Genomic DNA, 21,619 nt, shown 5'->3' with positions numbered 1-21,619 from the left:
TGGATAAATAATTTGGCTAAATAATTCTTGTTTATAAACACAATGGAATATTAGAGCAGAAATACATTTATTCACATGGCCAGATTCTTTATAACCTAATAATAAGCAAATTACAAAGTAACTTATATAGAAGTATTTTCTCTCTCCCCCACACACACGCACACATGGAAAGAAAATGACAGAATATTATTGGTTATATTATCCATCAATAGTGGCATTTAGGTATTTAAATAATTTTAGAATCTGATTTTTATATTCTTATTGTTTCTCATTGCTTTATTATTTTTGTAAGCAATGAACATGAATTACTCATATAATAAAAACATGAAAGTTTAAAATAATCTCTAGGCATAGGAAGACTAGAAGGAAATCCATCGAAAAGTTAACATAAAGTTGGTTTTAGATGGTGGGGCTATGACTAATCCCCTCCTCTTTCTTTTACTTCGTACTTTCAAATTAAATAAAGAACCTGTATTTCTTTAAGAGAGTTTAAGGAAAAACTCTTAAATTCATTAATTGGACATACCAACATGATTCATTTTTTAATCGTAAGAACAGTTTTAGGCAACATGATTGGACTTGTCAGCAAATATCCCCTATAGACATTGGCATGACTGTGGGGATCTAGTTAATGTAGCCAAAGCATTTCTACAATTCCCTACCACTTCCACCGTCTGGTACCCTCCTCTCTCCACCACTGCTGCCAGTCCCCCAGCCTTGAGAAACACAAGGCCTCCAGAATTTGGCCAATAAACTTTGCAGAGCTCCAAAAGCGGGGCATGGAGTTTGCGCCTGAGGCCGGCCTGCTTAGAGAGCAGTTTCGGGTCACTGGAGAGCCTACTCGAGTCATGGTTCACTGAAGTCAATTACTAAAATTAATATGCCAATGATTTAATCTATTTTTAAGTAATTAGGAGGAAGTCAAAGTTGTGCTTACCTTAACATTCCCCTCATTCACTCCCATTCCAGTAAGGGAATGGGACTTTATAAGGGAAAAAGAACAAAAGTTATAACCATTTCTCCAGGAATTTTATACAACCCACGGTCCACCCATGGGAACTCGTTACACGGAGAATGTCATTCCTGCTCTGAGACTGGGGAAAGGAGGAGTCTGTCTACAGGACTCAGGTGGGCTGCATCTGCACACTTTCACGAGAGAAAACTGAATGCTTCGGTGAACTCAATAAAGCTAAAAAATAAAAATCTTCAGCAGTGTTCCATAGGGAGTTCTGGAATCACACCACTGCCACAAAGAATGCCTTTTCCCATTTGAACAGACTGTGAGTGGGGAGCAGAAATGGAATACCTGGTACCATGAGGCACAGTTCAGAGTAGGGATGCTCTAATCCCCATCAACTGTGGCCATGACTAACACCGGCTGTGGGACCTACTCCAGGCCAGAGAGGAATGGCAAGGAGAGAGCCCGTGACTAGAGGAGAGCTGGCCACTTCCTGGCTTTGCTGAGTGCTTCTGGCTCAGGTCTACGATCCCAGCAGAGCAGAGAAGCTCCTCCTCCCCGTACTTAATAATCCTCTCTCACTGTGTACCCTCATTCACTAAAGCTGTTATTGCAGATTAGATAGTGAACACATCACACGATAGGACAGAAATCTTCAACAAGTCGGAACGCCTTGCAATCACTACTGCACGCCAACAACTGCTTTGTACTCATATTTCCCTAAAAAATATGACCTGAGAAATGTTACATCTAAAATGACATAAGGAAAGTGGATATTTCAAGATAATAAGATGTTTTTATAATAGAAAGGATAAAAGGATAAAGAAAGGATAAAAGTAAGATGTATTGTAAATGTGGGAAATGAAGACATTAAGTAGAGTGTCAGCCGTCAGATCAACACTTACAAAAATTTCTTGATCTGATAGAAACTTAATCAAGTTGCCCTTGGATGAGTCATGGTGGTAGGATTTTCTACAAAAGGGCCATTAAGGAACATTCTGGAGCAATGAGATGTTCTGTATTTTGATTGTAATGGTAATTACACAGGTGTCTATATTTGTCAAAGTTCATCAATTTGTACGTGTAACTGTGCATTTACTATATGTAAATTTTTATCGTTACTAAAAATTATTGAAAAATAAGCCTACAAAGAGCTATTGGCTAACTTGTCGTCTCCCTATTACATTGATTACTTTCTCAAGGGATAAGGGACTACAGTGTTTTCTTTTCTGTGAACTTGGGCAACAGCCCAAAGTAATTCTAAAGTCACTGAGTAAACTATACCAAGAATAGGGGTGCCTTCCTATTGAATGAGCAAAAGGAAGAGAGGTGTAAATCTCTTATGACCCTGCTAAACAATCTGCAGCTCATACAAAAGCTTCTGCTTTCAGAATAAAGGTAAAACTTTTGATCGAACATTGTTAGGATGTCATTACAAGCTGCAGTAACTCAGACATTTTCAAGAAAAACATTCTAGGAGATATAAAACTGAGTAGTGTCAGGTCATCAGCAAACCTGTAGCATCTACTGAATCTTCCCTGAGTGGTGAGAAAATAGAAAATAATGGGGCTGATTCAGTCAAGTGACTGAGCAGCCACAGTGAAAGTAACGCAGCAGCACACAAAAGGGAGACACCAAACACGGCACCATTGACAGCTGCGGTAGATGCCTGCCATTTCTTATTGAAAGAATCTAACTGTTGCTTAAGTGTGAATTCTTGATCAGCTGTAGTAACTGGAAAAAGACCCAAGAATTGCTAAGGACTAACTTATGAGGACATATGAAAATAATTATGTTCTCATAACCTGAGGAAGAAAATGCTCAGGGCATGGCTATGACTTACCAATCTGAGCGGTCTAAACGTTACGGGGGAGGGAAACTGACTCTGAACAGAAAGGGGGACTATGAGGGAGCAAAAGCAAAAGACGAACAGTCCAGATCTAAACCATCAGGCATGAGATGTAATGAGAAGATTGGCCGAAGCTGACCCTGCCAGTTGCCCACCAACGTAGACTACGAGCAACTCGGAGAGGCCAGACTGCCGTGGGACAGTCTCGAACCACTCTGGACCCCAGATGCTGCCACCCTCCCAGAACCACCAGAGTTGACATCTATTTCACAGCGTTAAATGGATCGGGATCTTGCCGCTGATAATTATTTGCCCACTAAAAGCTAAAATTCCTAAATAGAAATTGTGAAGAAATTTCTAATAGCTTCCTTTTCCAACCTTCAAACCAGTAATTTAAGAGTTATTTCATTTGTTTGATTGGCCCACAAAGAGAAATCTTCCAAAACTGCAGCTGGCCTAGAACATTATAGTTTGGTCTTCCACTGGCCTGGTTCTTTGGAGCCGAGACACTAATGTTTGTCTTCCACCTTCCTATTTCCATCTGGTTTTCCTTAAAGTCTTTCAATTACTCATCCTTTCTGTGGGTGATGAAATCTTCCCCTGGGCCCCATCAGAGTTTTCTTGAATCACTCAAGCATGAGAGTCTCTGGTGAGGTCCAGACTGTCCTCACACACAACTGACTGGGTGGGTTTCAGGAAGATTCCATCCCAACATCTTGGTTTCTCCGCACACATGTCTAAAGAGGTCCCCCTAGCCACCCCTCACAGGCCATCTCATGTCACACAGGCAGACTGTCCATACCTCAGAGGCTTTATCTGGGGGACAAGGAATGGCCTTCTGCCTTACAGGCACATTCTTAGGAGCCTGAGTTCTTCAAGGGAAAAGTACAGAGTATCATAGCAAGGTGAGCTGCTATGTGTTTTTCCTCAGTCCCAGAGTTGATTTATATCAGGGCCTTGTATTTGACTGAATTCATAAAATATACTCATGTATTTGTTTGTTCATTTAGTCAACAATCGCTTATATACAACTCAGAAGTGATACAACATTGAGCGAGTAAAGCCCGGACAATGGGGTAAAGTGCCAGAATGTCATGTTAATTTCTGAATTATGATTCTGAAAAGTTAGTGTTCTCACCTACACGAGTGTTTCCTGTGACCTGCTGGGCTCTTACTGCTGCAAACTCCAATCGGAGTAAGTCTAACTCAGCATTTACTGACCTCCTATAATTATACACAGATGATAGATGTAGCTTGCCTTTTGCTCTCCAAGATGTCTAAGTATTAATGAAATAAAGTAGAAACAATGAAAACTTTAAAATATAAGATCTCTGAGGCACGGCTTATAACTTGTATGTCTTTTATCCCTTCCAGAGCCTTGCCTATTTCCTTACAAACAGGAGGCAAGCAGTAAGTGCTGAATTAAATGCAGTTAATTCTGACAGGAGATGACTTAGTTCACAGAGATTAAATTAAAAAAATGGGATAATAGTTCTGCTGTGCTCTTACGCTGTTTAAGTCCCAATGTAAGTTTTGAGTAACCAGAAGACTTCGTTTATACAGATAAAGTGTGATGATACAAAGGCAAGGAAGGCGAGGGTTTACCCAGCTGCAGTTAAGGGAGCAGGTGGTTGCAGAAGTTAGGGGAACTTTGAGAGGCCCTAAAGGGCTCCCCGTGGAGTGCAGGTTCATTGAAAGTTCCCTGACAGGTGGAGAAAGCAGCTTTACTTGCCTTATTTTCAGGAAGGTAGAGTTAAAATACTGGTCAACACTAAAATGCAAATACCACAGCAAAATAACATATTTGAGCCTTAAAAAGTCATTGGTACACTATCTGGCAAAGACACATGCTTCCTCATTGGACACGATTAGAGGTTTCACAGTATTATTTAAAAAGAAGCTATTTTATTAATGAAGCAATTATTAGCTTTTTGATGTACGTCACCTTGTGAACTCAGAAGGTAGTCCAAGCATTGAAAAGATGGGTCTTGGAGAAAAACCTGAACGTGCCATTTCTAGCAACGGCTGGGGAATGGTCCTCAGTACAGCAGTGCCCATAGATGGGCATCTGCTGGTGGTAGCTCTGACTCCAGAGTGCAGTGCTGTGCCCTGCGGCAGTACACTTACAAGGAGACCACATCACAAATCTCATGAATACTCTCAACCGCCAGTGCAACTGGCATCCAGGGTCCTCGCCTTAAAGACGGGGCAAATCTGGGCCCCTAGGAGTTCAAAGGCTTTCTCAAGAACATACCCCTCAATAATACTTATAACTGACCAAGAAGGATTTTTTTAACCCCACTTGACTTCTTAAGAAGGATATTTACTGAAGAGGACAATCCCACTCTCAGAAGTTCTGTACAGAAGGTACACCCTTCCTCATAAATTATTAAATTGGCTTTTTAATGCAAAGAAGTGACCCTGGGCATATCTGACAGTTCTCTAAGAGCCTGTTCACTCTGACCAACTAATCATAACCTTGAACAAGCCACAGTGGAAACCCGAACATGTAAATTTGACTACGGGATAGAGGAGCATGCTGATACGGCTGGTCTAGGAAAGAAGAACAGAAGAGCAGAGTTTGGGAAGGCACAATGAAGGAGAAAAAACATAAGCTGCAAAGACTGAAAGAGAAAGCACAAAATCAAGCAATCACACAGTTTTCTGCAGATGGCTTTACGCCACCTGCTCCCCTGTTATTGTTTTTTTATAATGACTAAGCTTAGGTGTGTGCTTCTTGTTCATTTCTACATGAGATTATACAGATACAGGTAATGTGCTATTTTTCTAAGCAAAGTAAAAACATTTAAAAGATCTGCTCTGTGGGAGAGAAAGACAACAGCAGACCACACTGCCCACGCTCCTTCCGCTGCTGCAGGGGACAGACTTGTGTCACTGGTGGAGGCACCAACAGTTTCAGTGGCCATGGCAGTTTTTGGCAGAGCCCCAGTTACGTTTCAGCCTCGGATCTCACCAGGCTTTTCAACACTTACACAACCTGGAGATCCCTAAAGATATCTTTAAAAAATGGAATTGAAATGTAAAAGAAATCCCTTAAGAATAAATGAATATGACGAGTATTGCATTCATTTCAAACTAATGGTGAAAGAAAAATACACACACACACAGGTTATTTAGCTTGGTGTAGTTCCATAAAACCACAAACTGGTTTGCCACACCCTTGCTATTCATCACAGGTAATCCTTACATGAAGACAGGTCTGGAGCTGAGACAACTAAATCTTGAAGTGAAGAGGTTCTGGCTAGATTCAGAGATCTGACTCACAGAGTAATTTCTGAAATGCAAATGATATATTTTATGTGACAGTTTATATTATTAACAGTTATTTGAGATATTTGTAAAGCATGGTTTTGGGGGATTTAAATTTACATTGTTTTTAAGTGTAAAATTATCATAAAACTATTCCATTCCGCCATTGGTCCAGTATCAGTTGAAGCACACATATTATATTCACTACTTGGAAGAAGAAACTATTTAAAAACAGTTCCAAGATAAATTTTTAAAAATTAACCAATATCATCAATCATCTATAAAAATTCTTGCAATAAAAAAAACAGTGACTAATGTAAGTTGGGCTCTTGCCAAACTGGGCTGCTACAGTTAAGCTACTTTAGAAGAGAAAGAAGTCAGGCTTTTCATCATGCTAAACTTTATGATTAAATGTCTTTCGACATTTAAAATTTTTTTAATGTTTCTAATTGGTATCTCAAGCAGAGGAAGCAACCTAACTTGTTAATGAGAAAAATGACATAGTTATCACTTGGAAAATAATTTCCCCCTAACAACAGATCACCAGATTTCCTAGGGACAACCACAAATTTTCAGGATACACTTCCTGTGTCAACAAAAAAAAGAGAAAAAAAACAAAAAAGACCCCAAAACCCTTTATGGCCATAAAACCATCTTGCCAACTGTTCACAAAAGCTGAGATGCTCAGCTTACACCTAAGACCTGAAAAAAAAAAAGAGAAATTCTCATCCTTAATTTTAGAACAAGATCTTTCCTTGTTCTGAACCAGAGGCCACCTGGTTCAAAATTTCCCAAAATGTGTTTCATGGCACGTTATTTTTCTAAAATGTTCTGAATAGTGGTGGGATGATTCAGATAAGTTTGGGAGCACTCATGGAGGGTCATCATGTACATTAGGTTATTAACAAAGCATCCTACAGAAATGAAATAGTTTTTTTAAAGACTATTTTGTTGAACCTATTTGAGCACAGAACCCTTTTCAGTAAGCATTTATTAAAATCCTGCAAAATCAGTTATTTCATAGAAAACCCCCATCTCACACATGGGAAGAAACTGAAGTGCACACAGGCCAAGAGGGTATCTCAAGGTCACAGAGTTAGCTGGTGCGTAAGCTCAAGACAGACCTCTCCTTTCCAGACTGCACTTCAGTGCTCCTTCTGGCACTGTGCTGTGTCTCCGACACCACTCCCACTCCTGGGGGTCACACACTAACAGGACCACACCTTGGAGACCATCGAGTCCAAAGCCCTCCTGTTAGAGGTGGGAAATGCAGTCTCACAAAAGGGAAGCAATGTTCCCAAAGTGCCACAGAGAGTCAATTCCTGGAGACCTACAACCCAGCTCTTAATTCCAACACCAGCGACCTTCCCATCACGGCACACCAACTCCAGCAGAGCCAAGGCTCCTTCCTCTGAGGAAAAGGCATCACGCACAAGAGGGGCTTTGGCTATTCAGGGCCCAGGAAATATTTGTGAAACTATACTCGTGTCAGTAAGTATTTTAAATTAGTTAAACATGATTGTCTTTACTTACAAATGTCATCCACTGTGACAGGGAATCAATGTTTCAAGCTGTTGAACAGGCCATCATCCCTGTCCTGTTGGATGACACCTGTAAATAAAATAAATCTATTTTTGAGTAAGTAGATTTTAAGCCAACTAGATTTAAGATGCATGCAGTTTAAAGCAAAGAGGAATTTTTTAAATGATTCTTAATTATGCACTGCTGGAGAGAGGTATTTCCCAGTGCCGACTATTTCTCTCTATGTAGCTATCACTGGCCATCCCTACAAGAGAATCAAGGTAATGTGACATGTAATGTTGCCAGAATACTAGGGAACCATGGGTACTAGAGTTAAAAAGGTCCTTGAGGCATTATCTGCTTCAGACTCTTGGCTCTGGTGAATATTATTCTCACTTTGTAGGAGGGATCAACAAGGTCGCAGGAAGTTACAGCTGGTCCAAGGTTATATACCTAAGTGTCTTTGGCTTAAGTTTCTTGATAATGAAAAGTGTACAGAGAACTCATTCCCAGAGGTTATCATTAGGCTGATCAACTTTGAAAGACTCACACGTACACATTTTAAAATATTTCACAAATGCTGACTTGGAATATTCAAGCACATCTGTAAAATATGTAGTATCAGTATTAGATATTTAAATAAAGGCATTATTGAAAAATGTCATGGATGGAAAAAACCAAAGTGAAAAAATCAGAACTAGAGAGTGAAAAGAATATTAAACACAGCATGCACTTAGGATTCTGAATTCTGGTTGCTTCCAAAAAAAGATTTGTGGTTACTAACAAATATGAGTATATGATAAACCATTTTCTAAAAATTTTCTATAGTCTATAATTTAAGATGTTGGTTTCTCTGTAGCCACAAAATGCTACTCTAGTAACACTTGCCAGAAATTAAAATTTGGACTGAAAAATGAACATTTTAAATTTCTGTTTTGTACCTAAACACATTTAGGTAACTGGAAGTATTTTAGGATGCTGTCTGGAGGTGATATGGCTGTTTAATAATGTCATGACCAAACTCTTACTGAGTGCTTACTATGTGCCTAGCATTGTTCCATTATTTTATACATACTATCTCATTCAATCGATCCTTACAACTTGATTATTATGACAATTTTACACATAAGCATGTCAAAGCACAGAAAAATTAAGTAACTTGCTGAGGTTCACTCAACTGGTAAAATGAAAAAATGTGCACACAAATCTATTTAGTGACAGAATCCAAGCTCGAACCACTACAAATACTGCTTTTCTTTAATATAACAACTAAAGATTCTCAAAATACAATAAATTAAGATGATCCCAATAAAATTCCCCCAATTAAATCCCATTCATTATAAAACATCAAGAAATTCACTTTTTTGGGGGGTGAAGGGGAGACTGGGGACAATTTTCAAAGTAAAATAATCAAGAAATTAAAATTTCTAATGTTAACCTTAAATATTTATATTTAAAAATGAGTGAGGGGAAAATGGAGATAACTATACTTAACAACAATAAAAAATGACAAATGAAAAATTCTTTTCTGAATAAATAAAAGTAATCTTTCTCATTCAAGAGTCCATAAAGAAATAAATCTTCCTATTATTCAACACTGATTCTCAAATAGTATAAGACGTATTCATAAACTGAATTAATCATTTATATTTAAAATACATAGATATATCAGTTTTACAAGTAACAGAACTATTGCTATGGGGAATTATCTTTAAGGAAAACAAAAAATCATTTTGATAGATAATGCAACTCCTCAATCTCTTATATATTCTAGAAATCTTTCTTTTTCTTGACTATAAGTTATGATTCTGAACAAAACCCCTGAACTTTTTTTTCTCCCATGAACTTTTTTACTAGGGCATTCTTCCAACATATTTTTAAAACTATGGAGCTGATAAAACAGAAAATAATCAGGAATATAAAAATATACCTGACATACTTTAACTAAGTAAGAATTAGATATACACAGATCTTAAGACCACTGAAACTAGACATTAAGGAAAACACACATCCTTTTCAAAGCACTGTGGAGAAGTTGATCTCTCCTGGCAATAATGACTTTCCTGTAAGGACCCCCAACAGAAGACAAAGTGTGGATTCATGGTAGCTTACCCTTTTTTCTGACACCCCATCCTGGCCTGTAGAATCTTTATCATCATGTGTCTCTTTCAGGACTGGCATATGTTTTTGGTATGCTGGCTCTCTGTTTAAGGTTGTGTATCCTATGTGCTCATATATTGGGTTTATCGTCATCTTGGCAATGTATTCTGCTGCCTTGGTTTCAATATAGAGAGTAATCAATCCATCAGTCACCAGATCGTGGATGGACTCAAAGCGCTTCTCCCCAACAAAGTGCTTTCCATCGTAGTAGAGCCTGAAGTTTCTGGTTTGACTTCCAAATCTGCCTCAATGAAATGGGAAAGATGTTTTTAAGAAAAGTAACCAAGTGAATTCTTTCTGAAAAAAAAAAAAGCTATTGGTTTGGGTCTTCTTTGTCTGTTAAACAAACTGTGGCTAATCTCTATGAATCATCTGAAATATAAAAAATTAACCTTTTGAATACCAAGAGTGAACTTGCAACAACTAGGGATAACCGGCCAAAAGCATGCTACCCTAAAGGAAAAATGTGTTCTTATTTATCTTTTTAAGCCACTTCATTATGCCTGTAGGAAAAATGGGAAAATAAACTGTATATCCTATTAGAACACATTCTATATTCAACGGGTCAACTCTATAGTATATGAAATTTCTTTATTAACATGTTTTCTTCAGGTTCATCAATAAAAATACTCAATGTACTTTAGACACCAGCATTAATGTCTTTTAACAGGGAAATCCCACGTAGAGTTCACCTGAGCATGATGCCGCCGTCCAGTCGGACAGACAGGAGGGCAGTATGGCAGCAGAGACACACTTGTGCTATTTTTAGCCAAAGGTCAGTGACTTGCTCTCCCCTTTTACAGTCACTTTTCTGTGTCTGCTTGTCAAGTCTGAGCAAGAAATGTTTGCAATATACATCATAAACTCTTGGATTCTAAAAATTTTATTCTCACTTTTGAGTTATGCTTGATAACTGGAGAAGAATGGTTCAGTTTTATGATAATTTCAGTGTTTTGCTTCCTGTAGCAAACCTCAGACATGGATCTGAGCTGGCATGACTACACCAATGTCCTTGCGAGACAAAGACAAGAGCACGCACTGACTTCAGTGAAAGCTGACACCAATAGGCACCGATGACTAGCTTCATGGTCTCCCAAAGGCAGCCCCGAGTATACATAATTAAAAACTAAACAAATCATAAAAGTACATTTAATTTCATTGTTAATAATGCTAGCATTGTGGTCTCCCAAAGGTAATCTTGAGTATACCTAATTAAAAACTAAACAAATAATAAAAAATACATTTAATTTCACTGTTAAAAGTACACAGAAGAGAACTAAATAACAAGATACTAAAGTAATACCCTCTTTAATACTAAATTAAAGTATTTAAATAGAAGTACAAACTTATGCAAAATATTATTCTGCTATAGGTTTCATTCTAGAAGGACAGGAGTTAGAAACTTAAGATTTTACTTTTAATGTGTCCTTTAAAAAGTTAACAAAGTTATTTTTTATAATGTCCTGAGGTATCTGCTTCTGTAGTTCAAATTAGACTTTAATAATTATTCAATCTAAAACCTAAAATTCTGCCCTAGCTGGTGTGGCTCAGTGGATTGAGTGCCAGCCTGCAAACCAAAGGGTCACTGGTTCGTTTCCCAGTCAGGGCACGTGCCTGGGTTGTGGGCCAGGTTCCCAGTAGGGGGTGTTTCAGAGGCAACCACACATTGATATTTCTCTCCCTCTCCTCCTCCCTTACCCTCTCAAAAAATAAATAAATAAAATCTTTTAAAAAATTCCTCTTTAAAATCTAACACTCTATCCATGTTGGCCTTTTCTCTAAAATAAAATTTAATTTTTAGTTCTTTAGAAGCAAATAAGTTTGATTCACATTCAAGTGAATGATTCATATAATTCCACTTTCCTTTTATCCATTTTTCTCTAAGGTTAAAGATGTATTTCTCCCAAGTAAATTTCATTGTAAGTCTAAAAAATCAGAAGGTACAATTTCTACATCAAAGTTAAATATAAAAGTTTCTTTCAGTTTAATATACTGCTGTGTTATTTCCTCTTTGCCAATCATTATCTGTTATTGAGAAATCAACATGAAAAGCCACTTCACACTTGTTATAAATTCTTACAACAATAAACTCTCATAACATTGTTTAACATTAAGTCCCTTCATATTTCAGTTGTATTCAGAGGCCTTTCACCATTAGAGGGATTTGACAAGTTTGTTCCTGCAGGGACTTAGGATTTTACAAACAGGCATTCCACAATGGGTATATAGCCCGTAAAGACTCTCGAATCAATGGTGGCAGGCACTTGTTACTGAACTGTCTTCTGAAATATGAGAGGTATGGGAGCACAGGGTGAAAGGGAAGGTGGCTCTGAACTGGCCTCACCTGGGTTGCAATGACTGGGCTGAAAGACTGGAAGTCTGGGTTAGACTTCCTGGTACCTGATGATGGGGCTATTTCTAACCTATCCAAGGAGAGGAGCTCCTGTCTACCTCTGATTACTGGGTGAAACAGATGAAGCAGTTTTTCCTCTCCCTTCCTCACAGTGACTTCAGAGACCCTGGGCATGATTCCCAATTTTTCTCAGCCTACTCTACAGCTCTAGACTCTCACACCAAACTCCTAGTCTTAAGGGAGTGGATCAGATAACTAAAATAACTTACAGTGCAGGTTAATTAAGACTTAACCTCAAAGGGCAAAAACATGAATTTCCATTTTGGACTTACTATTTTCTTAAAGGAAAACTATTACTTTCACTAAGGAACTATATGCTTTCTTTGCCTACTCTGTACTACCCTCTCTTTTACTTTGGAAGTTACATACAGGACAGCACCACAATACAGACCTACAGAGACTTCTCCCCTGCTTTGATCTGAAAGGCATGACAGAGAATCTTAGACGAGAGGTGGTGAATGGATGTGTCTATTCTATAAAAAAGACCCGTATAAGGGAGATGCAAATATAAAGGCAAAGAAAGAATGCTTTCTTATAAAAGTTTATAGCTTACAGATTGTCATTTATTTGATAGACATTTAACAAGACACCCAGGGACAATGTTAATTAGGTAGTTCATACATAATAAAGTTTGTAGGTAGAAAATAGATAGGGGGAGGGCAGGAATAGTTGGGGAAATATAGAATCTAAAGAACTAGAGACACGTGGTCATAAACTAAAGGGGGGAATGGTGGGGGAGGGGGTGTGCAGGGTGGAGGGGAATGAAGGGGGGGAACAGAACAACTGTAATGGTATAATCAATAAAATATATTTAAAAAAATAAAGTTCTTTTTTTGCCCTGGCTGGTGTAGCTCAGTGGATTGAGTGTGGGCCTGTGAACCAGACAATCGAGGTTCGATTCCCGGTCAGGGCACATGCCTGGGTTGCAGGCCAGTTCCCAGCAGGGGATGCACAAGAAGTAACCATGCATTGATATTTCTCTCCCTCTCTCCTTCCCTTCCCCTCTAAAGATAAATGAATAAAATCTTTAAAAAAACTTTTAAAAAATTAAAAAAAATAAAGTTCCTCTTTCCTTGATAAGCTCAAGAAATAGACATAAAAACAAGTCAATACAAAGGCAAGATGCAATGCTGAATTTTAAAAAGTTCCTTTAGAGTGATTTCTAAAAAGTGATTTAAAAATGTATGTAAGTTTGTTCTTATATAAAAAAGTTTTATTTCTATACAATGATTCACCAAACTAAGTGAATCTACTATCTCCCTCACACTGTGAAAACCAAGAAACTCGCTGCTTAGTAACATCTCAGTGCATGCATGTCTGACCTGACATAAGGACTCAGCGCTGCTGCTTATGTCTAAATACAAAGCACCCTTGCAGTCTGGAATGGGGGCAGGCAGAGCCTGGGTTTAATAGAAAACGGTAGGCTTTGGCATCAGGCAAATTAATTTGAAACCCTTGATCTGCCACCTCTTAGCTGGGTGGTCTATTCTTCAGATTCTGCATCCTGAAAATAGGAATAACATCACCCTGTGCCTTATGATTGTGAGGATTACACAGAACATATAAGTCAAAGCTAAGTACACAGTAGGTTCAATGAATGGTAGTTACCTTTCTCTTTCTTAGCTTAGGCCACTGCAGAGTTATAGATTGAGTTATCAAACAATAAAATAAAACAGAGAGATACTCAATAAATATGCATAGGAAGGGGCTCAATAAATAACCAGTAACACCAGTTATGTAGCGACATCTCTGTGTGAATTGATTTAACAGTGCAAAAATAGGCAAGGATGAGTTCTTTCGACAAGGCTCTTTTTCTTTTGGTGTCCCTGAATAAGTGCGTCCTACTTGGTTAAAGAGAGTGGGCTACAACAGAGTGTAAAGGCAGGAGGGGAGAAGCAAGGAGAGACTTCCACTGTGCCATGGGAGTTAGGTCTCTGAAGGAAAAGGAGAAAGGTCAGTAAATATACTCATACTGAAAGCAAAACACGTTAAATGGACCTAGTGATGACTGCTGATCTCTACAGACTGCAGACTACTGATCTGTAAAACTGTTAAAGCTAAACCATTTTCTCTCCACTTCTATAGGAAAGCACATATAAGTTCTTTGGCTTCCCCATTCCCTATACTATTCTTAAACTCCCCCTGTCTATTTAGTACCTAGCATTTATGCTATTTATTCCTTGTACCTTTTTCCCCATTCTCTCCCCTCCCCCTCCCTACTGATAACCCTCCAAATGATCTCCATAATTCTCTTTCTGCTCTGCATATTTGCTTAGTTTGTTTTTTAGATTCAGTTGTTGATAGTCATGTATTTATTGCCATTTTAATGTTCATAGTTTTTATCTTTTTCTTATAGCATTTCATATAGTAACGACTTTGGTGATGATGAACTCCTTTAGCTTTACCTTGTCTGGGAAGCATTTTATCTGCCCTTCCATTCTACATGATAGCTTTGCTGGATAGAGTAATCTAGGTTGTAGGTCCCTGCTTTTCATCACTTTGAATACTTCCTGCCAGTCCCTTCTTGCCTGAAAAGTTTCTTTTGGAAAATCAGCTGACAGTCTTATGAGGAACCCCCTTATAGGTAACTCTCTGCTTTCCTCTTGTTGCTTCTAAGATTCTCTCTTTAACCTTGGCATTTTAATTGTGATGTATTTTGGTGTGGTCATGTTTGTGTCCACCTTGTTTGGTACTCTGTGCTTCCTGGACTTGTATGTCTATTTCCCTCACCAAATCAGAAAAGTTTTCTTTCATTATTTTTTCAAATAAGTTTTCAATTTCTTGCTCTTTCTCTTCTTCTGGCACCCCTATGATTCAAATGTTCGTACATTTGAAGTTGTCCGATGATCTCCTTAGCCTATCCTTTTTAAAAAATTTTTTTATTCTTGCTGTTCTGATTGAATGTTTGTTTTTTTTTTTTCTTCCTTACATTCTGAATCATTAATTTGATTCTTGGCTTCATCCACTTCACTGTTGGCTCTCTGTAAATTTTTCTTTATTTCCCTTAGTGTAACCTTCATTCCTGCCTAGGTCTTGTTTATGCTTGAAATGCCCAATGAGTTCTCTGAGCATTCTAATAACCAGTGTTTTGAACTCTGCATCTGATAGATTGTTTACCTCCATTTCATTGAGTTCTTTTTCTGGAGTTTTGTTCTGCTCTTTCATTCAAGCCATATTTCATTGTCTTCTACTTTGGCAGCCTCCTTGTGTACATTTCTACATATTAGGAAGAGCTGCTTTGACTCCTTGTCCTAGGGGCATGGCCTGTTGTAGCCCACTGGGGAGCTGGATGGGCACAGCCCTGGGTAACAGCCCAGAGTGAGGCAACCCAGGAGCACTGGGTGGATAGAGTCTCAGATAAGGTGCAACTTCTCTGTGGCTCTGTAGGGGGGAGGGCTCAGAAAGGTGACAATGACTCTGAAGTTTTGTCCAGAAGGAAGCTGTCCCCTGGCACTTGGCCTGATGCCACACACTTCAGTTTCTCCCCGTATGCCCTTCCAGCTGCTGTCCTGGTGCTGGAGCCCAGAGGGTGTGAGTCTGCATAAGTTCTAAGTCCACTGTAGGCACTTTAGGAGGAGATGCTTGAGAATCCTGCAGTTTCTTCTGCTGCCCCAGCCCCACTGGTTTTTACAGTCAGAAGTTATGGGGATTTATCTTCCTGGTGCCAGAACCCTGGGCTGCGCAGTCTAGCCTGGGGCTGGGGTCCCTCACTCCCAAGGTATCCCTCCAATTTTTATCTACCACATGTGGGTATAGGACTGCCTGTTCTGCCTCTCCACCCCTCCTGCCCATCTGGATGAATGTGACTTCTTTAATTCCTTGGCTGTTGGACTTCCATACAGCTTGAGTTTCTGACGGTTCTGCGTTATAGGTGTTTTGTAGTTTAGTTGTATGTGGAGGTAAGTGAGGAAGTGAGCCATGTTTACCTAAGACTCTATTTTGATCAGAAGTCCCCCGAAGACATTTTTTTCATTGCTTTTAGAGAGAGAGAAACACTGATGCAAGAGAGAAGCATCAGTTGGTTGCCTCCACACATACCCAGATTGGGGATCATGGGTTCACGGACCAGCAGCCATCAAGGACAGAGGATCAAACTTGCAACCTAGGTATGTGCCCTGACCAGGAATCAAACCCATAACCTTTTGATAACAGGATGACACTCCAACCTACTGAGTCACACTGGCCAGGGCTGCCCTTTCTTTTAAATAGCTGTTTATTCTTTGTTGAATATGTTTGAAACTATATAGGCGCAACTCTCACCCAGACAGGGCGGAACAAGATGAATAATTTCCAAATGGCACTATAGTTAGCACACACACACACACACACACAGATTGGAATAATCTGCTTTCAACTGCTATTGTTATAATTACCATATTTTAGAAAAACTGTCTTTTTCTCCAGGGTTCCAGGTTTTGATTTTCAAGCTTTTAAGAAATGTTTAATGCTGTGCCCAATTGCATTCAGAAGAATTTCAAAATACATAATTCTAAAATCTAACTTTAAAAAGTGAACAAAAACCTTAATAGCACCCTTTCTATTTTTTAGCAAGTAAATCATACTCATAAAAAATTTATTTCAGAGGTACAAAGTGATGAAAACATGTATAAAAAATAGCCTTTGGGACTACACTTTACTTTTTCTGAAACCAAGAATTAGTTCTGATCTGGGCCAAAGTATCTAGAAGTATCTCTTCAAAGGAAAGTTCCAAGCTAACAGATGGTTTCTGTTAACAAACAGAAAACAAAACATATACAACATACTTGTCTAAGCTAACAATAAAGTGTTTGAACTATTTCCAGAAGCCATCATACAAACAATTCTATTTATATTTGTATATTGTTTATTAGAGTCAAAGAAGCTAATCTAATGGTAAAATACAAATATCTTATAAATTCATCTAAACATACCCTTAGAAGAAAGGATAAAACCAAGACAGGACTATGATGAGGCATTTGCTTAAACACTAGAAAGTGAATTTAGATGGCTTAACTAAAAAAAGCTAAGGATGAAAGAACATGGCGATACACAATTTTTAAATATTTTCTACATCTAAAACTTTTATTAGGACACTTTTGTTTATAATGCTATATAATTTTGGATGGTAAAGTGGGCAAACATATGAAAACATGTGAACCCATGATATTCCCTTATCAGGACAAATTCACCTTCAGGAAATAAGTAAACCAGTACCTAAACCTCCAGATGTGGCACCAGGCAGCTCTGGAACTAATATAGAAGGACCAGCTGATGGTCTGTCCACCACCCTCCCCAATCCCATCCCCAGTACCACCCTTTCCCCATTCTGGTGGAAGACAAGTTCTGCTTTCTACATGGGATAAAACAAAGAAGGCAAAATTGAGGAACACTGGAGAGAGTTGAAGGCTGAGGTTCAATCCTAAAAACTAACTGAGAGTTTGAAATGCTGAAGATGAGACCTCCAAGTCTTTCCCCTACCAGGTTCTCAGAAGGCTGGTTTCTGTCCTGATAAGAGAGTGAAAGAATCTTCTCTGGGAAATCTGATCTGTCCAACTGGAAAGACAACAATAGAGATCTCACACTACACTTGGCAGGCTTCTCGCAAGCTCTCAGGACCACCAGTCAACTCTTTATTGTCAAATGAATTTCAATATGAGCCATTAGTCAACGACCACTTGACATCTAAGGAAAATCTCCCTCATGAAGGAAAAAGATAATTAAAGCAAGCTAAAGGAAACAAACCATGCAAGGAGATGAAAAAATTATCAGTATGCTCACCAAAGCAAAAGTAAAATGTTTCCTATTTCTATTCTTAAGGATTTACCAAGAGGTAAGGATGCTGTAAAAAAGACATGTATGTAGAACACACACAAAAATAAGTAAAAAAAGAGAAAATGTCTCATAAATGAAAATCTTAAAATAAATGAAAAATAAAGTTGAAAAAATAATCAAGAAGAGAAAAAAGACAAAAAGATAAAAAATACGAGAGAAAAAACATGACAGAGAATCAATCAAGAAGTCCAACATCCACATAATAGGAGTTCTGGAAAGAGAGAATCAAGAAAATACCCAAGAAGGGTAAGAAACCAAAGAGGCAATTCAAGAAAATTTGCCATAACTGAAGAAGATTAGCTTACACAATAAACAAAAATATGCCCATGGTATGAGGGTAAATGTGAAAAGGTGCACAGACAGGAGTCCAGTAAATGCAAGTTAAATCTTCAGAATGGCAACATCCAACAAGTCTGACAATACCAACCAGTGGCAAGAACACAGAATATTTAATATAATCAACACCTGGCATACTGCTTGACAGATAGATTTTCATCTTCTTTAGTAAAGTTGAATAAACGCATACCCAGGACCAAGCAGTCACGTACACTGCTCCCCCAGGCCCCCCTAAGCACTGCAGGTTCAATGGGTGTCCAACCAAGCTTACCGATCCTCTCAGCTGTTCTTCCCCTTCAAAAACACCATTCGTTTACCACCACCACGCAGTCAACCCTGCCAAACTTTCACAGTTATCTGAGATTCTTCCATCTCCTCTATACCGCAACTTTTATTTACTGATTGGTCTTTCTGAATCTATGCAAACTCACCCCCATTCTGCCTACATATGTTGAAATTTATTCCGAGAGAGAGCCTCTGACATCGTTTTCCCTCATGAAAATTGTTAATGGTTTATTAATGCCTATAAGAAAAAGTCCAAACATGTTAGCACACCCTGAGCCCTTAAGAATCAGTTATCTTACTTTTAAAAGCACCAGAAACAGGCACAGTGCTGGGCACAATAGCCTAAGTAAGTGGCTATTGAATAGAATTAGTAAAGACTTCATTAATACCTTCCTGTAAGTTAGCCAGCTAAATGTAACAATAACAAGTGCTCAAAAAAATATATATGCGAATTACAGAATCGCTAAAATTGAGTAGATTACTAGACTTTTGTTGGGAATAATTTCTTAAAAATTGATGACCGTGACACAGAATGTGTCATTTACAGAGCTGTAGTGCTCTCCATGTGTTGAGCTGTGTAACATGAAACTGCTTTCCGCAGTTACAACTGGGATCGAATGAAGGGGAAACACCTTTTCTAAGGTAGTGAGACAGTTAGAGTCACTTTTGCTATCCTGTTTTCATTAAATCAGAGAAACAATATTAAGTCCACTCAGTAAGTAAACATATGTTTACTTACAAAGCTTGTGCACACATTATAATCTTTTCAAAACCAGGGTAGGTCCAGAGACCATCAATATATCTATATAATTAACAACAGATTTGGCTTATGCAAGAGCTGGTGATCAGTCCCACTAAAAGCTTATTAAAATCTTGTTTTCATGAGTCTACTACCTCAGGATAAAAAGCCATTAAAGTCTACAAGAGCACAGAGTTATATATGTGTGTGAGTCCTGGTCAAGTTCTATACATGTATAAAAGTGTGTGTGTGTGTGCTATAAAAACTAATCTGTACATTCACATACAGCAGAGGTGGCAATGAAAGGCCTGCGGGCTGAACCTGGCCCCCCTCCTTGTTTTATTGCCCGGCACCTTGTTTCTATCCGGCAGCAGTGCCGAGCTCTTGCTTAACTATTAAGGAGCAGTTACATTTGTACAGTCCTAAAATTACATCCGGCCCTCTGAAGGCAACCTTGGGGCTAACGTGGCCCCCAGTGAAAATGAGTTTTGACACCCCTGATATACAGGGTCCGGAAGAAGTAAAGCCTGCTTGAGTGTGGTTGGTGGGGTAATAATGTGGGTGTAATTATTTATAGTTTTAATTTGAACATTTCACCTAAAATGTCACATGGTGTGCTTGAGTGTGATATTGTTATGTTACAGAATTACATGCTTATGATTTTGTAATAAATGATTTTGCAAAAAAAAAGGTTGTTATTTGTGCCAGACCCTCTATATATTGTCCAGATTGCTACTATTTAATTCCTTTAAACGACAAAATGCTTTTACTTAATCGTTTCTATATGAACTACACAATTCTCAGAATCATAGAGAAACTACAATTTCAACCTGAAGATTCAGGTTTGTTATCATGAATATACTACTACTAAAATGTGAGTGTCTGAATACAGAAATACTCCAGAGGTTATTACAGTGCGTTGACTCACTGCTCCCTGATTTACACTGCCCCCAGTTATTGAACTTACAGGTTTTTTATTGTATTTTTCCATTACCATTTATCCCCCATACCTTCTCCACCTCCCCCCATACCCAACCCCACTGCAGTCAGGACACAGTTGTCAGTGTCCATGAGTTTTCTCTTTCTTCTTCTCTTGCTTGATCCCTCCCAACCCCCTCCAGGGCTGTCAGCCTGCTCTCTATCTGTGAGTCTGTCTCTATTTTGCTTGTTATAAACTTACAGTTCTTGAATCTAGCTATATTTTTAATAAACCTCTGCAGTGTACCACCAGTGTTCAACTTCTAATTTGCTATTTTTAACCTGCTCTAAGATTGGAAAAAAGACAAATGTCTTATTAATATTTTATATAGGCTGCTATTAAATAGATTATAATAGGGATTACTGAGCAGTCCTTTGCAGTTAACACTGGGCCCGGAGGCAGTATCTAGCCATTCAAAGGCATTTCACACTGACTTCCAGCTTTTGACCATATTTTGGAGACTTAAAGTTGTGAACAGTCTGAGCTCCAGACAAGTAGAATGTCACTGTAGATGAGCAGAGGTAGGCCTAAAGTTGGTTAAGTACACACCTTTAAGTTTATTACCTAATGATCCCTAACAATAAGCAAATGACTATGTAAAATGCATCATAAAAATCCCTCTCTCTAAAAATCCATGTATTAATGTGTAATTTATATAAAATAAATTGTAACCATTTAAAATGCACAATTCAGGCCCTGGCTCAGTAGCTCAGTTAGTTAGAACATCATCCCAAAAGACCAAGGTTATGGGTCGGATTGCTGGTCAGGTCACATATAAGAATCAATCAACCAATGAATGCATAAATAAGTGGAATAATAAAGTGACGTTTCTCTTTCTCAAATCAATAAAAATTAATAAATTATAATAGAGTGCACAATTCAATGAGTTTTAACCGATAATACTATCAGTCAAGATTCATAACAATCCCAGCACCCCCCAAAGTAGCCTCATTTCCTTTTGCAGCCCATCCTTTCCCCCTTGTCCTCCTCGGCCACCCCCTTTCTGTCACTCTAATTTCCTGTTATGTAAATGGAATCCTACAGCATGTATTCTTTTGGGTTTGGTTGTCTCAGTTTCTAACATAAAGATTTACTTTAAATTGATGGGTACTATTTTCATCAGATTTTAAATACAACCAGAACAGGATTTCAGGCTGCAAAAGAGCAATAAACAAATTCATAATTGCTACTTTGTTTCTGGGCTTGTTTTTACATAGTCTCTTGTCTCTAATGAAGATGTTGGGCATCGGCTATAATCAATCTGTTAGCTGGAAAAAAGACTTATCAGCAAAGGCAGA

At 38.4% G+C, this 21,619-nt stretch overlaps 1 protein-coding gene across 3 annotated transcripts in view; it reads right to left on the bottom strand.

The window, feature by feature from the left end:
- Nucleotides 1-21,619, bottom strand: part of CHN1 (chimerin 1) — a 158,915-nt gene that overhangs the window by 60,655 nt on the left and 76,641 nt on the right. For 2 of the 3 annotated variants that reach the window (XM_037044415.1, XM_037044416.1), the window contains one exon: nt 9,711-9,999. In XM_037044415.1, coding sequence (XP_036900310.1) covers nt 9,711-9,999 — 289 coding nt within the window. Of the gene's footprint in view, nt 1-7,610; nt 7,679-9,710; nt 10,000-21,619 lie in introns of those variants that run through there. The other variant, XM_037044417.1, reaches the window with a different exon arrangement.

This window comes from Sturnira hondurensis, unplaced genomic scaffold, assembly GCF_014824575.4.
Source record: "Sturnira hondurensis isolate 20B ecotype Veracruz unplaced genomic scaffold, ASM1482457v3 Scaffold0004136, whole genome shotgun sequence".
NCBI lineage: Eukaryota > Metazoa > Chordata > Mammalia > Chiroptera > Phyllostomidae > Sturnira > Sturnira hondurensis.
Note: the sequence above shows the minus strand (reverse complement) of the source record. Positions and strands in the feature narration are given on the sequence as shown.